The 21,850-nt window shown below is 35.9% G+C and overlaps 1 protein-coding gene across 1 annotated transcript in view; it reads right to left on the reverse strand.

Annotated features, from left to right (window-relative positions):
• Positions 1-796: 796 nt before the first annotated feature.
• SLC30A4 (solute carrier family 30 member 4) overlaps positions 797-21,850 on the reverse strand; it is a 30,900-nt gene continuing 9,846 nt past the window's right edge. Inside the window, exons 4-8 of the mRNA XM_024761345.1 lie at positions 9,477-9,630; positions 7,806-8,007; positions 6,985-7,090; positions 6,068-6,202; positions 797-5,451 (exon numbers count right to left, since the gene is read on the reverse strand). Of these exons, the coding sequence (XP_024617113.1) occupies positions 5,297-5,451; positions 6,068-6,202; positions 6,985-7,090; positions 7,806-8,007; positions 9,477-9,630 (752 nt within the window). The 3' untranslated portion in view covers positions 797-5,296. The remainder of the gene's footprint in view (positions 5,452-6,067; positions 6,203-6,984; positions 7,091-7,805; positions 8,008-9,476; positions 9,631-21,850) is intronic.

A 21,850-nucleotide genomic window follows, 5' to 3' on the forward strand; every position in this document is an offset into this window, starting at 1 on the left:
ATCTTATGTTTGTCACAACTACTCAATTTTGCCACTGCAGCATGAGAGAGCAGCCATGGTTGAATGCGTGTGGATGGGTTCAGTGAGTTTATTTACAGACACTGAAATTTAAAGTTTACATAATTTTCACCTCATGAAATATTATTATTCTGATTTTTTTAACCATTAAAAAAATGAGAAAACCACCCTCAGCTCTTTGGGCCATACAAACAGGCTGGCAGACGGGCCTGTGAGGCGTGCCGCCGACCCCTGGTCTGCACCGTTGGAGGCTCCTCAGGTCGCAACGCTCACACTTCCTGATGGTCCTCACCAAACTCACTCCCGCTAGGGCCTCTTTCTTTCCTGTCTGCCACTGTTGCTGGGACTGTAGGGACATTAAAAGTGACTGATATAAAAAGTAAAGGTTCTTCTAATCTCTCTTTTATCCTATCTGGAAGATGTTATTTCTTAAACATCTAAAAGGCATTACAATCAGAGATTATGCAACTAGATAGGGGGACTTCCCTGGTGGCGCAGTGGTTAAGAATCCGCCTGCCAAGGTAGGGGACACGGGATCGAGCCCTGGTCTGGGAAGATCTCACATGCCGCGGAGCCACTAAGCCCGTGCGCCACAACTACTGAGCCCGCGTGCCAGAACTACTGAGCCCGTGTGCCAGAACTACTGAAGCCCGCGTGCCTAGAGCCCATGCTCCGCAACAAAAGAAGCCACCGCGATGAGAAGCCCGTGCACCGCAACAAAGAGTAGCCCCTACTCGCCCCAACTAGAGAAAGCCCACGCGCAGCAATGAAGACCCAATGCAGCCAAAAAATTAATTAATTAAAAATAAATAAATAAAACTAGATAGGTTAAAATCTATTTTCCAATGCTTTTCTTTCTAAGAAGATTATCTTTTAAGGCCTATTATGATTATTTATTCAATTTAAAAAGCCTAGAAATTTAAGGCAACATACACTTTCATTTTTTAATAAACCACATGGCAAAACAATACTTTATTTAATAAATGTATAGGAAATTACAATTTGAAAATTGCAAATACAGTACATATACTGTACTTCGATCTTAAATTACATGGACAAACTCCAGCTTCAAAATCTTTCTAAAATCAATCATTATGCAAAATACCTAGTTTCTGAAGGTGTATATGGAAAAGTATATACAATTTCTTAAACTGTGATACGGCTTACTTATTAACATACATTTATTTAGAGAAGCATAAGCTTTCCAAATATACATTATTTTTCAGGTGCAAAGCTGACATACTGGCACATTTCAATTTTGTGTTGCAGTTATTTCGTAATATACTTAATCGCAATATTTAAATTGACACTGTCACAGGTTTAACTGGGAAAGTCTCCATAATGTTTTCCAATCTTACCAAAACTCAGAAAATGTTTGTTGGTCCTCACCACATGACTGGAAGAACGGGTTAAACCTTTTGTAAGCAAGAATTCAATGACAGGCTGGCCCGAATGTGTAACCCAGTTGCACACACACAATTCAACACCGAGGAACTCTCACAACAATTCTTCTCTCCAATTTGCGTGCTCCTATCAACATCATAATATCCCTGGCTAGCGATCTGTTAACATAAATCTGAAGCCCTGTCTGGTGGGATTCACAGGATAGATCTGTAGCCAGGGTTTGCAAATGGTATTTTGGTTATAGAGACATTAAGCTTAATCAGCAATTCGGGGATCAGGCTGGCCTCCCCTCAACACAGCATATAGCGAGGTGCCACTCTTCATTTGTGACTAATACCCAACAGGCTCAAAAGTGAAGTTTGGCTCAAAGACAAACTGAGCCCAATGAACTAATCTTGTATCTATGAACACATTCCTTTAAATTTACTGTATGTACGGTAGAGGCAACAGCAAAAGGGCCTAAAACCTTATTCCAAAGGGGCTCAAATTCTGTAAGAACGCCTTATTCATTACGGTGAACCAATTAATATAAACACATAAGAAGAAAATAAATTTAGCTAACTGTGCTTGTTTCAGAAGTGAATTCTTCTCTCTTCTAAAGTAGTAAGAGTGGTGGTTTGAGAAACACAACCCCGAGTCTTATCAGCAGTGGTCTTGGCTTGCTGTTTGTTGTATAGTGCATCCACTTCTACCACACTTACGCTATAGAGCCCAGCATGCAGAGAAATCTGGATCAGGAACAACCAGCTGTTTAAAACAAGGTTCTTCCCTACCCAGAAACACATTTATAAGTGGTGCTTTGTCTCTGAAAGATGGTTTTTCCTCACATTAAAATGAAAGGGAAGCTCAAGTATCTGATCCTGCCTGAGTCTATTCTGGGAAAATTCTACTAAAGACAAACACTGTCGGTGAGGACACCTGGGTTCAAGAGACAGAACCAGAACATTGAGACTCCTAAGAGCAGAAAACTAGTTTTAGAAAAATGGGAACAAAGCACCCAAACTTGAAAACAGTAAAATAAGAAATCCAGTGATTTGGCAAATAATACTGATGGGAGCTGCAAGTTGTGAAAATCTGGGCTCACATTACACAAGAAATAGCTAATGGAAAATGTAAATGGAGGAATTACAAGCACTACTGGTTCTGCATTTCAAAGCCTTCTGAAATATGCCTTACTCAATTGCATTCCCCACATTATATTTCTAAAGCAGCATGGTCATTAATGAAACAATAGGTCTTTTTCCTAAAATAAATCAAAATGCTGCATCTGGCCAGAGCTGTGAAACACAGGTTATATACACAAGTAACTCTGATTATTTGCAAATGTTAACTGAAATACATTGCAATGAAGAACTGCCCAGTTTTTATGTTGTGATGTTTTCCGTGCAAAATTAACAATGCTTGGTATTTATACAAACAGCCACTGCCTTTCCCAGGACAATGGAAAGCCCTTTCTGAGGGCTGGCTGAGGAGTGTAACTTAGGGCTGTAACTAAGCAGGTGAAGGACAGACCAGCTGTGCAGTTCCTGGTCGTATCTGCTAAGTTCACATCCCTCTCTGTGGGTCTTGTGAAGTTACAAAAAGCTAAATCTATCAATCCTCAAATCTTACAGACCCAGTGGAGTACAAGTACAAAGTCTATAGTCTTTGCTACAAAAAGCAAAGCACAGGAAACTTCATGTGTACCTCACTTTAAGGAGAACACTATAATTAAAATTTACACAAGTTTTCAGTGTTTCTGCATTTTACAAGAGGATCCTTTCAATCCTCAAATGGATTTTAGACTGTTTCATCAAATAACTTTCCAAGGAATGGGTCATTATGAAAAGTCATATATAGCTATTTAAGATAAAGGAAAGTTTACAAGAAACAAGCTCCATAGATATGAGGAACAATTAGCAAATATGGGAAAATCCATTAGCATAATTAGCATATATAATGCATATTCTTTTCATTTCTCTTGCTAGGTACTCAAAGTCCATAAATACCCAGATGTCTACTGAAATGCCTCTCATTTATTCTTACTTGCCCTCTGTATTTTAATTTTATATTTATTTTGATTTAAACAGTTTATATGCTACTGAAATTTTTGAAAAATTCAAAGCATTATTTTAAATAGATTCACAGTAAGAATCCCATAAAGTGAATTTTCAATTCAATTCAACAGACACTGGGTTTTATAAGGAGCCATTAATCCTCATCAACCCTTTTATTGGATACCATCAACTCAATAAATTTTAAGGTAAATCTAGGTTTTATCTTAGGTTTATCACATAGTGAGTTTCTTGGTAGGAAGATGAAATCTGTTTCCTATTCTTCATTTATATCAGAAGTCAACTGCATGCCCACCTGGGATTTCAGTTCACAACTTGTCTAGTACACTCTACTCTGGTTCTGAGGAGTCAAAGAACCATATCCATTCTTGGGATAAGAAACTGTTCTTCTTGAAAATGGATTTCTAACGTGCATAAAGATAATCTCAAAACCAACAGTTGCAAAATGAAACATGAATATTCACAGCTGCCTCTTTAACACAATTGTTACCAATTAGTTGTATTTGCTCTGAAAACTTTTATGCTTGGCCTCCCTACAACACAGATTTCATGTCCATCCCCATTCCCCTGCTTTAAAAAACATACACACAAGGTCAAAAACCCTTGAAAATTTTGTTTTCTCAGAGTAATATCTTGCCCCAATCCCTCTGGGAGTTTCTGTTAAGGTATTATTATTGGAAAAACTTCAAAATTACATCCTAGGGTTTCTGGATTCCATGGAGAATCCCTAATCCATATCATCCAGCCAAAATTCTCTGGAGGAATGTGGTTAATCTACACATGAGAGGTGAAGGGCACACTGAACCTTAGCTTCCCAGAGTTTTACCCTGAAAGGGCTCACACAGATTAACTGGTATGGAAGCAGGAAGGAAGCAAGGTACCAAGCAAACTTTCTGTACAAAAGGTAAAGCAGTTCTTAAAAGGACAGAGGATCGTTGTTTACCTTTTGCAGTCTCTTGCTGTTCTTAAAATAATTCCATGAACAACAAGTGATTTCGGGAAGACTTAAATCTGAAACTCCACACCCCATCCTCACTCCCATATTTTGTTTTAAATTATCATATAGTAATTTGAGTTTATGATTAACTTCTGCTATTCAGAATAATATTGAAAATATTTCCTAAACAATTTAATGACAGTGACCACAATATGTAAAGATTTGGTTCTGATAAGGTTACAAATAACCAAAAATGCTAACTTTGAGATTCAAAACCCTGTAACGTCTGGAAAAAGTTGATTACAAATTGTTAACAGTAAGATTAAGACTTATTTGTGAAATCAAACATTTCTGAAACTCTAGGAATACATGCTTATTCCACTCTCTGGATAATTAGTAGTACTTTCTGAAATCTGCTGAGAAATAATTTTGGTAAAAAGAGAGCTGGGTGTCAAGTTCCAGAAGCTGGGTTCAAGATTACATAATAAAAAAATTCAGTTTTCCAGCACTGGCTTGATATAAAATGGCCTTTAAAAAGGATTTTTAAATGCAAATACTGAATTCTTGATGCTTCCTTTATGACATGTACTGTCATAATTAATGAAGTACGGTCTCGGATTGTCTTCTATGAGGTATCTGTAGAGTCATGTCTCATTCTGTAAACAGTGTTTTAGAAACATCTTCATCTGAAAATCATGGTGAAGTCTCATTTTGCCATTAAACAGAAAGTAGCACTGTCAGGCTAGAGTGACTGTTTTGAGAGACCAGTGCTTGATACTGACACAGCTGTCAGGAATTCCATTTCTCATTTAGGTGTGCATTTATTGCTCTTACATCTGTGACTGCAGGATAAATAAGGCGGTAGTCTCCAAAATGTATACAATTAGGGACTGGAACTCTGACAGTTTGCACAAGTTCTGTCCACTTCTTGCCTATAACTCTGAAGCTGAATAGTACATTTATACATGCCAAACGTGTTCAATAATAAATGCTTTGCTTTGGACTGTACTTCCTCCCATTTAGATGAACTTCCAGGAACTGCAAGGTCAAGAAAATATCATTACTATTCATTGTATACAGTTACACATTAGTGAACAAGACAAAGGGCAAAAACAATCTTATTATACTGTGAACAGATTTTTATTAGTTTGATTTCTACCCTCTTGAAGCTATTCTGTTAGAGAAGTATTTCAGTTTACAAAGCCAGAATGACTTCTCATTATTCCAATCTCTCTATTCCACTCTCGGGTAGAGAAAAAATACTAGACATCAATTACAAGTCTTTCATCTTTTGTAGTTTTTAAAATAAACCATATGCATGTATTATTTTGATAAAAAAATAAAAAGCTGTGAAATGATTTAAAGAAATAAAAACATAGAGTTTAGCTTTTCTTATATAGAAAAAACATGGTAAATATACTTTGTGCCTTTTATCTGAAGGGAAAAAATCAATTTGTAATATCTCATCAAAGAGACAGAAAATTATTGCTCTGCCAACAATAAATTGACCTGCAACTCACGTTCTGAAGAGCCTCACCCTTCCCTTAAAACATATCTTTCCATCAGAAAAGTCTTCCTATTTAATCATAAGCACAGATGTTTAATTCCAAAGATAGAAGTCCACCAACCCCAGCATTCACCGTCAGCAACATACTTAGCTGTATGTGTACTATGGCAGTAGGTTTTCCTGAAGTGAGAGACCAGATATTTAAATCTTCCACTGAATATACATCTTCTATTTTCATCAAAGCTTCTTTGATATAGTCTACATTCAAATGGCTTGGTACACCTATTCAGAATGTATCATTTATAAGTAAAGGTTATTTTGAGAAAAAATTTATATATTACTAATAGGACATTTTTTTAAAAAAGAAACCAAATGGCTTTACCAAATTCAGTTTAAATGAACACTTTAAAATATATTAAAACTTTAAGATAAACTATGCACACATATAGCAGGATATATACAAGAGGTTAATAAATACTTAGAAAATGTTCATTCTCACTAAAAAGAAATGTCACTCAAACCAGATGACTTCATCTAATAAACAAGCTAGGATAGACAAAAAAGAAAAACGAACATACAATAAAGATAAACCTACTTCTGAGAACTTATAGTTAAATGCTTATACTTAATATCAGTAAGGCAGGGATGTTGGAAATAGAATAGCAAGTTAAATGGGAATTACAGACTTAATAAATAAATTATTAAACATAACTGTATTAAGGATCATGAGCTGCATTCTTGTCCTAGGTCCACAGTTTATTAGCAGCATGACCTTAATGAAGTTATGTTACCTCGCTGAGGCTCAATTTTCTTGTTGGTAAATGGGAATAATAATGTCTGCCTTGCCTACTTTTCTTGGCTATTATAAGGATCAAATGGGTAATAGATGGGAGAGTGCATTGACTCTCACGTGTTTTTTACATGTAAGGTGGTATTATAGACTAATAAGTATCAGTAAAAAGAAAGACATGGCTCCTACCCTGGAGTATTCCTGCCCCTCACCAACAGCCCCAATCTGATTTAGGGAAATAATAAACCCAGAGTGGGGATACTAGAGACCTTACCTTCTAGTATTATAACTACTGTGTCCCATACGATTCGAAAGGTTGTAAAAGCCACAAGTAATGAAAACACATATGTACAGATGGGATCAGCAATCTTGTATTCTGGCTGAAAAATGACAGATCAAAATTGCGTGATTAAATACAGACAGTCATAAAACAGTCTGTAAAGCAAAGTAAGGCATACTCTGTCCCCTGTTCTTTAGCAGGACTGGAGCACATCTTTAAAACTTGGATAATGCCAATTGAGAAACGTCTTCACTCTTTCCTAGACTGTTTAAATGCCTTTCTTTGTGAAACCTATTGTATTTCCAGAAGTTTAGTCATTTGTTCCTCTGTTTTCCTCTGTGCTTTCTCTAAATCTTCCACCCAGAACCATAGACTATCAGAGCTGGAAGGAGTTTTAGCAGCCATCCATCTGGTCTAAGCCCCTCATATTAAAGAGGAGGGAACTCAAGTTTAGAGTTGAGGGACCTGCTCAAGGTCAAAGCATTAAAGGCAGAGCCAAGACTAGAACTCAGATCTCTGGATTTCCAGAGCACTCCAGTGCACATTCCAGTACCTAGCAGTTGAGTGACAAGGCTTAGAATTGAGTTCTTCAGTGAAGGCACCACCAAAGCCAACAGATAAGTTACCCCGTGAGGTTGATACTATTGTGTTTGGTGCTAATAAAAGAGATATACTGATAGTTCAAGTATGCTTGCATAATGCAAAATGAATAGGACTGGCACAGGTGTCTAGTATACTGATAAGACAGTCACCTTTAGTTTTAATGTTGAAATTAAATATATATTTTAAAATAAAAATACTAGCAATCATGTTACCTTGAATCGTATGATGTATGCAGCTATTAGCACACCAACACTCTGTACCAGATCCCCCAAGGCATGTACAAATGCAGCTCTCACTGCCAAGCTATCCTGCCCATGGTTCTGTCCACATCTAGAACCTGTGGTAGGAGAATTTGAAGGCAGGGAGTGGGAATGGGCATGATGGTGACCAGATTGGTTCAATAGCAACCCCATTCTGTTAAAAATAAAAGAAAAGATTATTATTCTTCCTAATATTATTGACAGAAATATTTGTTACTAATCAGACACTAATGAGGCAACATGGAACTCATTCATTTAATAAATATTTGAGCACCTATTATGCATCAGGTACTGTTCTAGGTGTTGGGGTCAAAACAGTGATAAGTCAGACATATCCCTATCCCTATGGAACTTATGTTCTAGTAGAGAGGGCAGAGAATTAACAAATAAATACATAATGTACTGGTGGGCAATGCGAATGCTTTGAAGAAAAGTAAAGCATTGCAAGGAGGTGGAGAGTGATGGGGAGTGATCAGAAAAGGCCTCACTAAGATTCTGAGTAGAGACTTGAATGAAGTCCGGAAGCAAATGGTGGTGGAAGAGTGTTCTAGGCAGAAGGAACACCAGGGCGAAGGCCCTAAGATGAAAATGTGCTGTATGTGTATGTGCTTAAAAAAGCAAGACAGCCATGGTGGCTAGAATAAAGTGAGCAAGAGTGTTGGGAGATGAGTTGGAAGGGTGGCTATGGTAAAAACTTTTGATTTTATTCTAAGTATTAATGGAGGCCACTAGCACAGGGATTGGCAAACCATGGTCTGTAGACCATAGTTGGCTCACTGCCTGTTTTTATAAGTAAAGTTTTTTTTTTTTGTAAATAAAGTATTATTGGAACACAGCCATGCTCATTTGTTTACATACTGAATGTGGGTGCTTTTGTTCTGTAGCCGCAAAGTTAAGTAGCTGCCAAAGAGGCTGTATGGCTCTCAAAGCCTAAAATATTTATTATCTGACCCTTTACATAAAAAGTTTACTGACCCCTGGTCCAAATGATTAGGTATGTAACTTAAAGATTTTGTAGTTTTTAGGAAAAAAAGTTGGTAGTTACAAAAAAATCTTATTAAAATAAAAATATTATAAAAGTTAAAAAAAACTTTGTCCTACTTAAATTCCTGATTGTTAGGCAAACTTCAGTATACCTGAGCAAACCCATGAGAAGTTTGTAATTCCAATAGTGTTTTATTAACATTTAGAAGAAAAATTAATGTACTACATAACTTTAAAATACATTAAAATATCACTGCAGGCTACTGAATGCATACATAATAGTCTCTAAGTTCACAGTACTTGAAAATATTAATGTGAAAACAATACAGAGTATATGATACTATAATGGTGGATACATGTCATTATAAATTTGTCCAAACTCATAGAATGAGTTTAACACCAAGAGAGAACCTTCAAGTGAACTACGGACTCTGTGCTATAATGATGTGTCAGTGTAGGCTCATGGTTTGTAACAACTGTACCACTCTGGTGGGGGATATGATAACCGGGGAGGGTATGCATGTGGCGGGGGCAGGGTATATATGGGAAAGCTCTGTGCCTTCCGCACAAGTTTGCTTTGAATCTAAAACTGCTTTAAAAAATAAAGCCTATTAAAATTTTTTTAAAAACAGAGCTTACATCATATTAACTGCAACTCCAACAGCTGCGGTAATGAGCATTATATCTCCATTTATTTCATATTTCATATGGATAGTTCTTTGGACAGCTTCATATAGGAGGAATCCCATAAGTATATACACCAACAGCACACTAATCATAGCTGACAATACCTCTGGAGGGAAAAATATAAAAAATAAATACATTTGCAGAATGGTCATTATACTTTATATATACGAAATACTGTACAATCTCTTACTTATATCTTCTTTCCTCTAAGGAGATAAAAGCACTACATTATTTTTGTCATATTATTCTTCCTACTTAAAAAGTGATTAGTAGTTTGCTTTGGATCCTCCACTAATTCACTCCCACCACTCCCCGCCTTCTCCTCATCTCTTTAGGGTCAAATTATGTATATTTACAGACTATACACATGATAAAAAAAATGAAAAAACTGAGAATAAAATTTGTAACATACTTGACCACAGGCTAATTTCCCCATAGACGAGTATACTTACAAATCAATAAAAAAGTGAACAACCCATAAGAAAAATGGGTAAAGGACACAAATAGTAATACACAGAAAATAAACAGAAATGGCCAATTTATCAAAATCAATCATAATACAAGAAATTCAAGTAAGAATTCCTTTTTGCCCCTTACTAAATTGGCAAAGATTAAAAAGTTTGATAACAGCCATAGTTAGCAAGGATATACTGGTGGAAGTATAAAACAGAACTATCTTTTTGGAGAGCAGTTAGTAAAACTAATAAAATTTTTAAATGCATATATTCCTTATATTCTAAAAATCTATCCAGTAGAAACACATCCAAATGTATGCAAAGGTATCTACAAGGTTTTTTACTGTAGCTTTGTCTGTAGTATAAAAAAAGATCTGGAGACATCTTAAATGCCCACCAATGAGGAACTTAATGGATAAATTATGGTATATACATATAATGGGATACAATAGAGTCATATATATAAATATGTATTTTTAAAAAATTAAAGTATAGTTGATTTACAATATCATGTTAGTTTCAGGTGTACAGTAGAGTGATATATATATATTCCTCTTCAGATTCTCTTCCCTTATAGGCTATTACAAAATACTGAGTATAGTTCCCTGTGCTATACAGTAGGTCCTTGTTGGTTCATTTATATTTAAAAAAAAGAAAAAAAATCAGGCAAATTGATAATCACAAGAAAGACAGACGAGAAAATGTTATACCTGAGAAGTGAGACTAAGAGTTTGGGGAATTTATTTTTCACTTTATTCTTTTTGGTAACGCTTGAAAAGTTTTAAGTTTTTACTATAAACACATTTACCTTTAGACTAAAGAAAAACAAACCCATATTTTAAGGCATGTATGAATGCACTTTGACTCAGGATTTCCTTTTCCAGGAGTGATATAGACACTCTTGCCAACTGAGCTGCACATGTGCAAAATGAGGTATGTTATGAAGCTATTTATCAAACATTGTATATAATAGCAAACAAGTGAAAACAATTAAAAAAAAGTGATTAGTAGGGGCCTTGTAACATGGAATACTATGCAGCTTGGAAAAAACATTAGGCTGTTTATGTTCTGATAAGGAGTCATCTTCAAAATACAGTGTTATGTGAAAAAAGAAAAGTATACAACAGTATATATGGTATGTTAGCATTTGTGCAAAAAGAAGAAAGAGAATATATAAATAATGATCTGTACATGCAAACTCTGGAAGAATATACAAAATACTGATAAAAACCGATTATGAGGAAAATGGGTGGCTAGGAGGCAGGGATGACTTTGCACTATATATGCTTTTATACCATGTGAGTTTTCTACCATGTGAGTATGAAGTAGAAATAATTTTATATCTTTTCAAAATAATAAAAATAGGGCAATGTACATTTAAAAATAATTACTATATAAAACTAGTGTTGACATTCAAAACAATAATAGCAAGAAAATACACAAATTTTTTTTCTTTAAAGAAACCAGATATTAAACTTTTAAGTGTTAAAAGTTAAAACAATCTGGAAAATTGTTATCTGGGTCAACTCATTGCTCAAAGGTTAAAGGCAGTTCAAGTATATTGGACTATGATCATTTTTATTCCACCTCATAAATTACAACACAGAAAAAACTATCTAGCAGTAAAAAGTTTTTTCCCAAAGACATTTCATTAATATAGCCAAAACCCTAATAAAATTCTGTGCATCAACAGGTACTGGAATAAGACAAAAAACATACAACTCCTATTCAAAACCATGATTCATGTATTCCTGACATACTAATTATCATACTTCATAGGAGACACAGGCTTGAAGAAGACAGAGAAAAAAACCCCAACTGAAATATACAAAGCTGTGGAGAGACTACCATATCAAGTCTAGACTCTAAGCCCCTAAGGATATAACCAAGTTACATTCCACATCACATTTACTGTAGCATTCAGCAGAAAGGCTGGCATGTAACATGTACTCATATATTTGTGGATGGATCTGTAGACTAACGCTGAGCAAGGGAAGAGAAAGGGGTATATATACAATTCAGAAGGTAAAGCTAAATATGAACAATAATTATTTACTAAATCCCCCCAAACAAGAATAGGTTAAAAGAAAAGAATTAAACCAAATAGGGACTTCCCTGGTGGTGCGGTGGTTAAGAATCCGCCTGCCAATGCAGGAGACATGGGTTGGAGCCCTGGTTGGGGAAGATCCCAAATGCTGCGGAGCGACTAAGCCCATGTGCCACAACTGCTGAGCCTGCGATCTAGAGCCTGTGAACCACAACTACTGAGCCCACGTGCCACAACTACTGAGTCTGTGCGCCTAGAGCCTGTGCTCTGCAACAAAGAGAAACCACAGCAATGAGAAGCCCGCGCACCGCAACCAAGAGTAGCCCCCGCCTGAGGCAAATAGAGAAAGCCCGTGTGCAGTAACGAAGACACAACACAGCCAAAAAAACCACATAAATAAATTAAAAAGAAAAAGAAGCCAAATATAAGACTGAAAACACATGGAATTTCTTGTCTTAAGTTATAACTGCTGATGGCAACATATACATATATAAATAATATAAAGAAAGAAGAAATAATTTAAAAATTTTGAGCTATAAAATCTCATGTACTAATGGTAGGCTCCTCATTTTACTCGTGAAGAAAGAGAACTTTTTTTTTTTTTTTTTTTTTTTTAAAAAAAAGAACTTTAATTCTCTTTAATATTGGTATGTAAAAGATATCAATCCTTCTCAAACTCTTCTGAAAAAAAAAAGAAGAGAACTCTAACCCTGTGTCAAGCTTGAAGCTACCTAGCAGTTAGGACACCAAAGATTTAAAGGTGCCCTAATCAAATTTTTAATATGGAATTATAAAGCAATATACTTCATAAAGATTAACAGCTATACAAGTTAATGACAGAGAGATGTGATTGCTTATGAAAATCTAAAACCAATAATTAAAAATTTCAAAACCCCTTGTAATTAGGTTGGCCATACTTTCCAGTTTTCCCAGATAGTTCCAAGTTATGCCTGTTATCCTGGCATAATTGTTAAAAGTGTCCCATTTAACTCTCAAAAGTGTCCTAGTTTGGATGATAAGATATATTGTTACCCTAGTAGGTCTGCCAGATAACATAGCGGATGCCTAGTTAAATCTTCATTTCAGATAAACAACTAATTTTTTCCATGTAAGTATGTCCCCTGCAATATTTCAGACATACTGTCATCCTGAGAGAGAGAGAGAGAGAGAGAGAGCAAGCTAAATCTGGCAACACCCACATCCCAGTGATAGTTTTCCTAAACACTGAAAATGATCTTTTTGTGAACCCTCAGATAAGGCAAAACCACATTCAAAATAAAGTAAAATGAAAGTCAAACTAAAGCATAAACAAAGCTCTTGACAAGGAGGATTCCCACCCTTTGAAGGCCCTAGGTCCCTGCAGCTGAAAACTCAGTTTTCCACCACAGTTTTCACCCATGTAAGTAGCACAAAGGATCCTAATGCCTGCCCATAGTTAAGAGTAATGGAATTCAACTGATTCCTAGAAATTCCCAAAATGACACATTAGGATATTGTTTTCAAAGATATGCCTTATTCAGCAATTAATAGGAATATGCCTCATATCTAGTTTCCCTGGTGAAAAGCAAAGACATTCATCTGTTATTTTTTAATTCTAATGACCTGTCAAAATGTCTTCTAAACAGAATACTGATAAATGCAAAAGCAAAAAAACTCAAAATTTTAAGTACATTTTTAGGGCTGAGATTTATCATTGAGAAGTATAAGGCACAGTAATACCATATAGCTAAAATTCCTAATAGTAGTTGTATGATCATTCTGATAAAATGAACAAAAAGCTCTTTCACTGTGAATAAATTAAACTTTGGTGAAATATCATGAGTAGAACTAATTAGTGTTTGAATTTTTTTCATAGTATTTTAAATATGATGGAATGCAGATAAATATAGGCAGGATTTTTTTTCTCCCACAACATTTAAGAGAGAAGGAAGCTTTCAATCAACAACCAAATTATGACTTGCTCCAGTCTTCTCATTCTTGCCCTGTTGCCCTGGGCTGGTATCTGGTCACACAACGTACAGTAAAATTTTTCAAGATGAAAGGAGTGCACGACAGGTGGATTTTTCATTTTCTAAAGGAGACCCAGGAACTTTCATAAATGAAACGCTGGATTTCTGTGAAAGTTACTACCCTATTCATTTTGGACAAACTTGACTAAATGGAAATTTAGCATAAATGAAAAACTCTTGAAATAGATTTTTATGGAAATTCTAGAAACCTATTATTATAGTAGTTCTAACATATTTTGCTATTTTATTCTACACACAAATAATTATATCACTCCACCTGGCTGAACTGTAGCATTGGAGGATGGAGTAAGATGAATGAATAGGTGTTTTTTGTTATAACGTCACTTGGGTCTTTTTATTCAGCTGAAATATAAACAAATGTTTATAGTCAATGATATAATAAAGACCAAAATATACCGTGAATTTCGCATATAGAGAATAAACAGTTTTGATTTGAATGGCTAATAAATAGTAAGAGCAAAAATTAAATGGGAGAAAACACAGATGATTATCAAGTTTTGATAGGATAAAATATGAAAAATGTTTATTGCACATTTTAACACATCTATAAATTGCCAAAACTAGAGGTTTTCAAGGTTCACATGAAGGATATTGAGTCCTTCTCTGACATCCTGTTATTCTCCATCATAGTACCTTATTCTTTCTCTTCACAGCATTTAATACAATTTATGATTATGTTGTGCTTATGTACATATTTACTGCCTGTCTCCCCACCTTATAACATTACTCATTCATTCAACAGGTAACTTTTGAGCACCTACTCAGTGAATGGGTAACAATCTGCTTCAACTATGTAAAGCACACTCAACTCAAGCATATTTGCTTTCTTACGAGTGCTGCCTAGATGTACTGGCCTATCATAACTGTTATCTTTGCTAATGCTATGATGCCAATAATGTATATTTCCCTTAAATTATATTACACTTGTCTTTCTGTTGCCTCATAGTAAACATCTAAAGTTCAGGTTTCAGAGGCCTATAAAAATGAATAGGGAAGGAAAGTGGAGACATAGTCTCTCTTCTACTTTCTTTTTGCTATTTCTCTTTTCTACATTCTTCTAAAAGCAGATAGGAAGGAGAAAAGAAGGAAATCAGTGGGCTGTACTGGATTTGCCTAGGACCTCGAAACTATTGATAGTATTTTAATTTCACCTCATCCACAGACGAGGATGCACTCAGGATAAAGACATCATGTAGGATTTCAGGGGCCCACTGTTGCCACCAGAATGCTAAGCTAAACTGCAAACAAATTTGTCTTTGGATCCTCTCACCTCCTACTCTGAGTCACCTCCTGTTTCCTGCCTTCACACCATTCCCTATAGCCCACACCCAAGGTGCCCAGTGTGCTCAAGTTGACTTTTGGCTATCCAGTGTTGACCACCTCACTCATGTCTTACTCCTGCCTCAGTAAAAATTCCCATTTCTAGCATGTACCTATTCTTTTCCTATAGATGTTCATGTGATATGAAATAACTCTAAGATGTGAATATAACTAATAGGAATAACTCTTGTCAGGGGTGGGAGGAAGTTGTTAAAATGAATCACTAGGGAGAAGCATTGTGGGGCTTTTTTTTGCTGCACGTATGGGGGAAGAGATTTTTTAGCTGAATATTTTCTGTTCCTTTAGTAAGTATCAGGAGAAAAATAACAAACTACATAGAACTAGCATTATAACCATATACCTACCTCAGGACAACCATCATCTAGTCAGATCTGCCAAGGTCTTTGTTCAGTAGAATGACACACTGTTACTAAAGATCCCTGCACTGTCACTTCATTATTAACCTAGGCTGATGATTTTATTACCAAAGTAAATCTTGCTTTTTATTTCAAATACAGACAACTCTGCTTACTACGGTCCTTTCACATGGTCACTATCTTTATCTAATCCATGCAGTCTCTTCAGCCCAAGAACTGGAATAGTCATATAAGTAAAGTCAATTACACTCATAATCCACAGAGAAAGATAAAAGTAGAAAGCAAGCAAGGGATTGGGCTGTTCTCTTTAGAATAGCATGTCCCCTGAGACATAGGCTATTCTTCCTAAGGATTTGTGGGATTTCTCCTACAGTGTGGCTTCATGAAGTTCTAAGTTTTAGTAGCTTCCAGAATAAGAAGACATACCCAAAGTCAAATAAATCCAGGCATTTAAAAATAACTCACATATAGTTCCTACCCTGCTCTCCCTCTTCCCACAAAAGAGCTGCCATTGTAGCTCAGTGTAGTGTAATAAAGAAGAAAAAGAAAAACCTTGAATGATTTTACACAATCTCTGAGTTCACATGAAGGAAAGAAAGTACCAACAGAATGGACCTGACTTCTGGGACAGCGAGTTTGGCTTACCCCTCAAATCTAAAACTACCTTTCTCTCACCTTGACTGAATGATTTTTGCTAAAATAAATTTTGTTATATTGTCCCAAATGTTACCAAAGACCTGAGTTAAAAAGCACATCTTTAAAAACTGTTATTTAATCATCAGGGTGAATCATCTTATTCTCCTCCTACGTAGCTGAGACAGTTTTGCTAAGAGGATAAGAATTCCGATTAGGGGGAGGGGGGAAGGCAGGTAGTTTTGGAGCATGGAGCATTTTGAGAGATATAAAAAGTCTGGGTAAGATGATAAACTGGCAGGTAGAAGAGGGAAGGAAAAGAAGACTGGAACTAAGTTTTACTGAGAATTTACTCTGTGCCAGGTACCATGTTAGGAACTTATACATTATCATCCGTATTTTACAGTAAAAACCCATACTTAGATTAAATCATTCTTCCAAAGCCCATACAGCTAGTAAAAGTGCAGATCTCAGATGTGAACCAAAGACAATTTAACCACAAAACTCTAAAAGAGGTTAAGTACCAAAACAAATAGGATCAGCCCCTGACTGAGATATGGAAGAAGAAATTCCCTTCTGACTAGTTTCTTAATTAGTCCAAAGGACCTATAAGCCAGGCTATATAACCCAGCTATGTTACAGATCAAATAATTTTTTATAGTTTGTGAGCATAAACAGATTCAGAATTACAGATAAATGTTTTCAAGTCCCAAATATTTTTGTCCCAAAATTTCAAAAATACTCCTACTCTCAGTTTAGAAATTGGTTTAATTTAACCCAAACACAAATGATTTGTGGATCATGAGCTATACTAGATTATCTGTTTCAGTTTTCATAACCATATTTACTCAGCTTGAATATGCAACAATTTGATTAATGATATCTTATACAGCACTTATTAGTGCCAGACCCATGGAGTTTAATATTTTCTGTTCCTGTCCCTACTTAATTCATGGTCTAGGAGACATTGTTTCATAAAAATATCTATAAAAATGTGATAAATGCTATTAGGCATGTATAAAGTGTTATGAGAAAACAAAAAGAAAATTTAGGTACTACTATTTATTTATGGTACTACTACTATCTGACTCTCATTCACAGACACACACCTCCAGTATGCTGCCTTTGCATAAGAAAGGGTGGCAGGGAGCAGGATATGAACGTATATATGTATTTTCTTATACTTTCAAAAGGAAATGCTGGAAGGACAGGCCAGAAACTAATTAAAATGATTGCTAATTAGGAGTGGGGCAGGAGGATGGGCTGGAGGGGACAGAATGAAAGCGAGGCTTCTCTGAGTAAATCTTTTCTTTTAAAAAATAATTTTTGACTTTTGTGACATGTTTTACGTATTTACAAAATAAATCAACAAAGAAAAAACCAACTCCTGTCCTACCAACCATGCCATTAAAACAAAGCAAATTCAACAACACAGTAATAAACCAGAAGTTTCTTAGGGGGGATTCCTTCTGCAGTGTTCTTTAAGACCTGAATTCCCAAGTCTTGGTAGTAGAGGTCATAAGAGGCACACTGTCTAAATGTGTCCAATGTAAACAAACCTTTCCCTACAGAACTTAGAGAGATTACTCGTGAGGTGGTGGAATTTTACAGCACACAAGGACAGCCACTACTTTGGTTTATAGCTTTATTCAATTCTACATATCTTTGTTGTCTTTTTAATCCTCCCCACATCATAAGTTTTTCTTCCATTACTTCAAAGAGCAGGATAAGTGAAATAAGTCTTATCTAGATATATCCTTATAAGCTTTTGTAATACAAGGAAGAAAAAGAAGATCCCAAAAAGGCCCTGCTAGTGTGAGGATGTGATTCCCTCCCTAGCTCTGGAAAATACCTGTCTATATCTTAACAATTCTCTTCCTTTTATTTTTTAGATGACTTAAAAAATTTTAGATAAAATTCAAATAACAAAATTCACCACTTTAACAATTTTGAAGTGGACAAATTCAGTGGCTTTTAGTATACGCACAGGCTGTGCAACAATTACCACTATCTAATTCTAGAACACGCTCATCACCCCCAAAAAGAAACCCTGTACCCCTTAAGCAGTCACTCCCTTTTATTTTGTAAGTCTCTTTTTCTGAGGTTCTTAATAATACAACTTTGGACCTCCCAGATTATTCTTTTATAGTTTTAAACTTTTTCTTCCTGTTTCTATTTTTTTGTTCTGTATTCTGGGAGACCTTTTTTTTTAACTATTTAAAAAAATTTATTGAAGTATAGCTGATTTACAATGTTGTGTTAATTTCTTCTGTAGAGCAAAGTGACTCAGTTATACATATTTATATGTTTTTTCATATTCTTTTCCATTATGGTTTGTCAGGATATTGAACATAGTATAGAGTAGGACCTTGTTTATCCATCCTATATATAATAGTTTGCCTCTGCTAATCCCAAACTCCCATTCCATCCCTCCCCTACCCCTCCTCCCCCTTGGCAACCACAACTCTGTTCTCTATATCTGTAGGTGTGTTTTTGTTTCATGGATATGTTGATTTGTATCGTATTTTAGATTCCACATATAAGTGATATCATATGGTATTTGTCTTTCTGGGAGACTTTCTTTTTTTAAAAATAAATTTATTTATTTATTTATGGCTGCATTGGGTCTTTGTTGCTGTGGGTGGGCTTTCTCTAATTGCGTTGAGCAGGGGCTACTCTTCATTGTGGTGCGCGGGCTTCTTATTGCGGTGGCTTCTCTTGTTATGGAACACAGGCTCTAGGTGCATGGGCTTCAGTAGTTGTGGCTCATGGGTTCAGTAGTTGTGGCTCACGGGCTTTAGAGCACAGGCTCAGTAGCTGTGGTGTACCGGCTTAGTTGCTCCGTGGAACGTGGGATCTTCCTGGACCAGGGCTCGAACCCGTGTTCCCTGCTGGCAGGTGAATTCTTAACCACTGTGCCATCAGGGAAGTCTGAGACTTTCTTGATTATATTTTCTAGTCCTTCTATTGAAAAAAACTTTTTAAAAATTTTAGTAATATTTCAATTTCAAAGAGCTTTTTCTTTATGTTTCTTTTTCAAAACATTTTACTGTTTTATTATTCTGGGTATATTAATAAGATAATTGAAAACATTTTCTTCTGTTTCCTAAGTCACCTTTTTTTCCTGTACGACAAATTTTTGTTTGTCTGTTTGTTTGTTTTTTAACTTTCTTTCATGCTGCTGGTTTTTCCCATTTTCTGAAAGATCCTTGGGTGTCCGTTCACATTTAGGGTAATAGGATAGGGAAACTGTCCTTTGCAAAAGGGAAATGCTGGAAGGGTAAGCCATAACTGTTTAAAATGGTTACTAATAAGGGGTGTAGAGCAGGGAAGACTAAGACAAGTGTATTACTTTAGTGTGAGTATGTGGGGAACCAAACTATAAGGCTGGAGAACCCTGAATTCTAGTATGAAAACGAATTATTTTGGAGCATCAACATTCACACTAAAAGCCTCAGCTTTCTCCAAACATTTGATTCAGTTTCCTTCTGGAAGAACTATGTGGTGTTTACATGGGGGAAAATGCGGACCGCCTGAGTGGAGGTGGCGGTGGGAGGAAGGTAGGGACACAGTGGACTAGTGGGAGCAGTCTCTCATTTGCAGTCATTCAGTTAGTCTTGTTTTCAGCCCCAGTTCTCACTTCTGCCATCTCTGTCCCTGAGTCTTCTTTGGAGTTCTGTTGGGCTGGTCCAGTTCTACCCTAGTGTTCTCCAGGCTGTTGCTTCTTGGCTTGTTTCTTTCTTCAACCCACTCCCATCTACTTTCCAACTTCCAGAAATTTCTGAAAATGTCTTGTTGATTGGTGACTCAACCATTTGCTTCTCTGTGTTGATTTGGTACTTTTTATTTCAATGGACTCTCAAATGCTGACCTCTAGTCCACCATGTTGAAGTAGTACTTTTAAGGAAAGGGAAAAATTTGACTTTCTATAGAAATGTACAGAAATACAATAGGACCAGTCAGTTCTATTTTCTTTCATCTTTTCATAGTACTTGTTATCTGTGACTACCTAGATAAACACTAAGTACTTCTCTGATATTTAATAGAATTTTCATGATTATGGGTTCTTAACTTATCATTTGTAGAACTTTCTATGTTCTGGTATTGCATGTTTCTGGGGGAGAATTCCACTGTTTTCATTAGAATTCCAAGGGGTCTATAACCTAAAATGAATGCACTCTCTCAAATAGTGTTAGAAGGTAAAAATCCCCATTCCACGATGCTATGTTTGAGTTTTGATCTTAAATTGCAGGTGTTTAAATCACACAAAAAAATTAAAGTTTAAGAATAATTTTGAAGTTTTTAAAAAACCCCAAGGCAATCAGTAAACAAATGGATGTATAATGTGTCAGCTAGAAGTGGGAGTTTTTTTTAGGAACACATCCAAATGCGTTATGTGTTATTCAGTTGCTTAACAAATAACAGAAAGGCCTCACTCAGGGCTTTACTGCTCTTGTACAGCAGCTGAGGGTGCTGAGAAATGGGGCTGCCAGATAAGTTCCCAAACTTACGACCTGGATAGCTACTTGGAATACAGCCATTCAGGTAAAATGTCAAGTTTTACACTAGAAGACCCAGCTACTAAATTATAGGAGATCTAGATGTTGAGTTAAGATTAGGCTAAAAAGTAACAAAGAAGGGGAGGAACTGAATGAAATATTAGCCAAGAGTGTCATTGTCTACACAAAATAAAACTACAAGATGTTAATTCTGGTTCTTTAAGACAGGTTTTGCTGAAGCTGCCTAAATCAATTTTTGGGTTCTAAGCAAAAAATTGGTCATATGGCGCGTCATATACTAATGCAGGTAATTGTTTTATATGTATTTTGACAATAAGTAAAAATTTTAAAAACCACTAACATGGCAAGAAGAGTTGTGTGGATAACAATGTATGATTTTAACCTCTCTTAATTAAATACTAATATTTGTTCAAAATAGGAAAATATAAATATGTGTGCATTGTTAAAGAAAAAAAATTCAATGACACTTATTAAAACGTGGTAAAGAAGACTTTAATACAGTTGGGAGGAAGCTGTCAAGATTGGTATAGGGAAGCCTTGTTGAAAACAGGCCAGGGTGATGAGACATCACCTGGGAATAACCCATCAAATATTGAGAGTGGAGGTTCTGTTAAATTGGTTTGGCAGGGTTCTTCCTAAAACTAGATTTAACAAGGGAGTACAGAGATGGGCTTGGGAGACAGCTCAGGAGACTGACAAACGTTTGGTCAAGCAAAGGATCTTTGTTAGCATTTACAGTTAATGGCCACAATGAAGGTCAGCCATACAGTATGTTATACATATTATAGTAGTGCCTAAAACCTGGGCTAGAAGTCGCTTTGGTTGGAATACCTTAAGAGAAAGAAAAGCTAATGCTCATTGATGAATTAAATCCATGTGGTTTTGCTTGGCTCGATAAACTGAAGGTAAACTTTTTTTCTGTTCACACCTTCAGGACACAAGGA

This window comes from Neophocaena asiaeorientalis, unplaced genomic scaffold (assembly GCF_003031525.2).
Source record: "Neophocaena asiaeorientalis asiaeorientalis breed wild unplaced genomic scaffold, Neophocaena_asiaeorientalis_V1.1 scaffold713, whole genome shotgun sequence".
Classification (NCBI taxonomy): domain Eukaryota; kingdom Metazoa; phylum Chordata; class Mammalia; order Artiodactyla; family Phocoenidae; genus Neophocaena; species Neophocaena asiaeorientalis.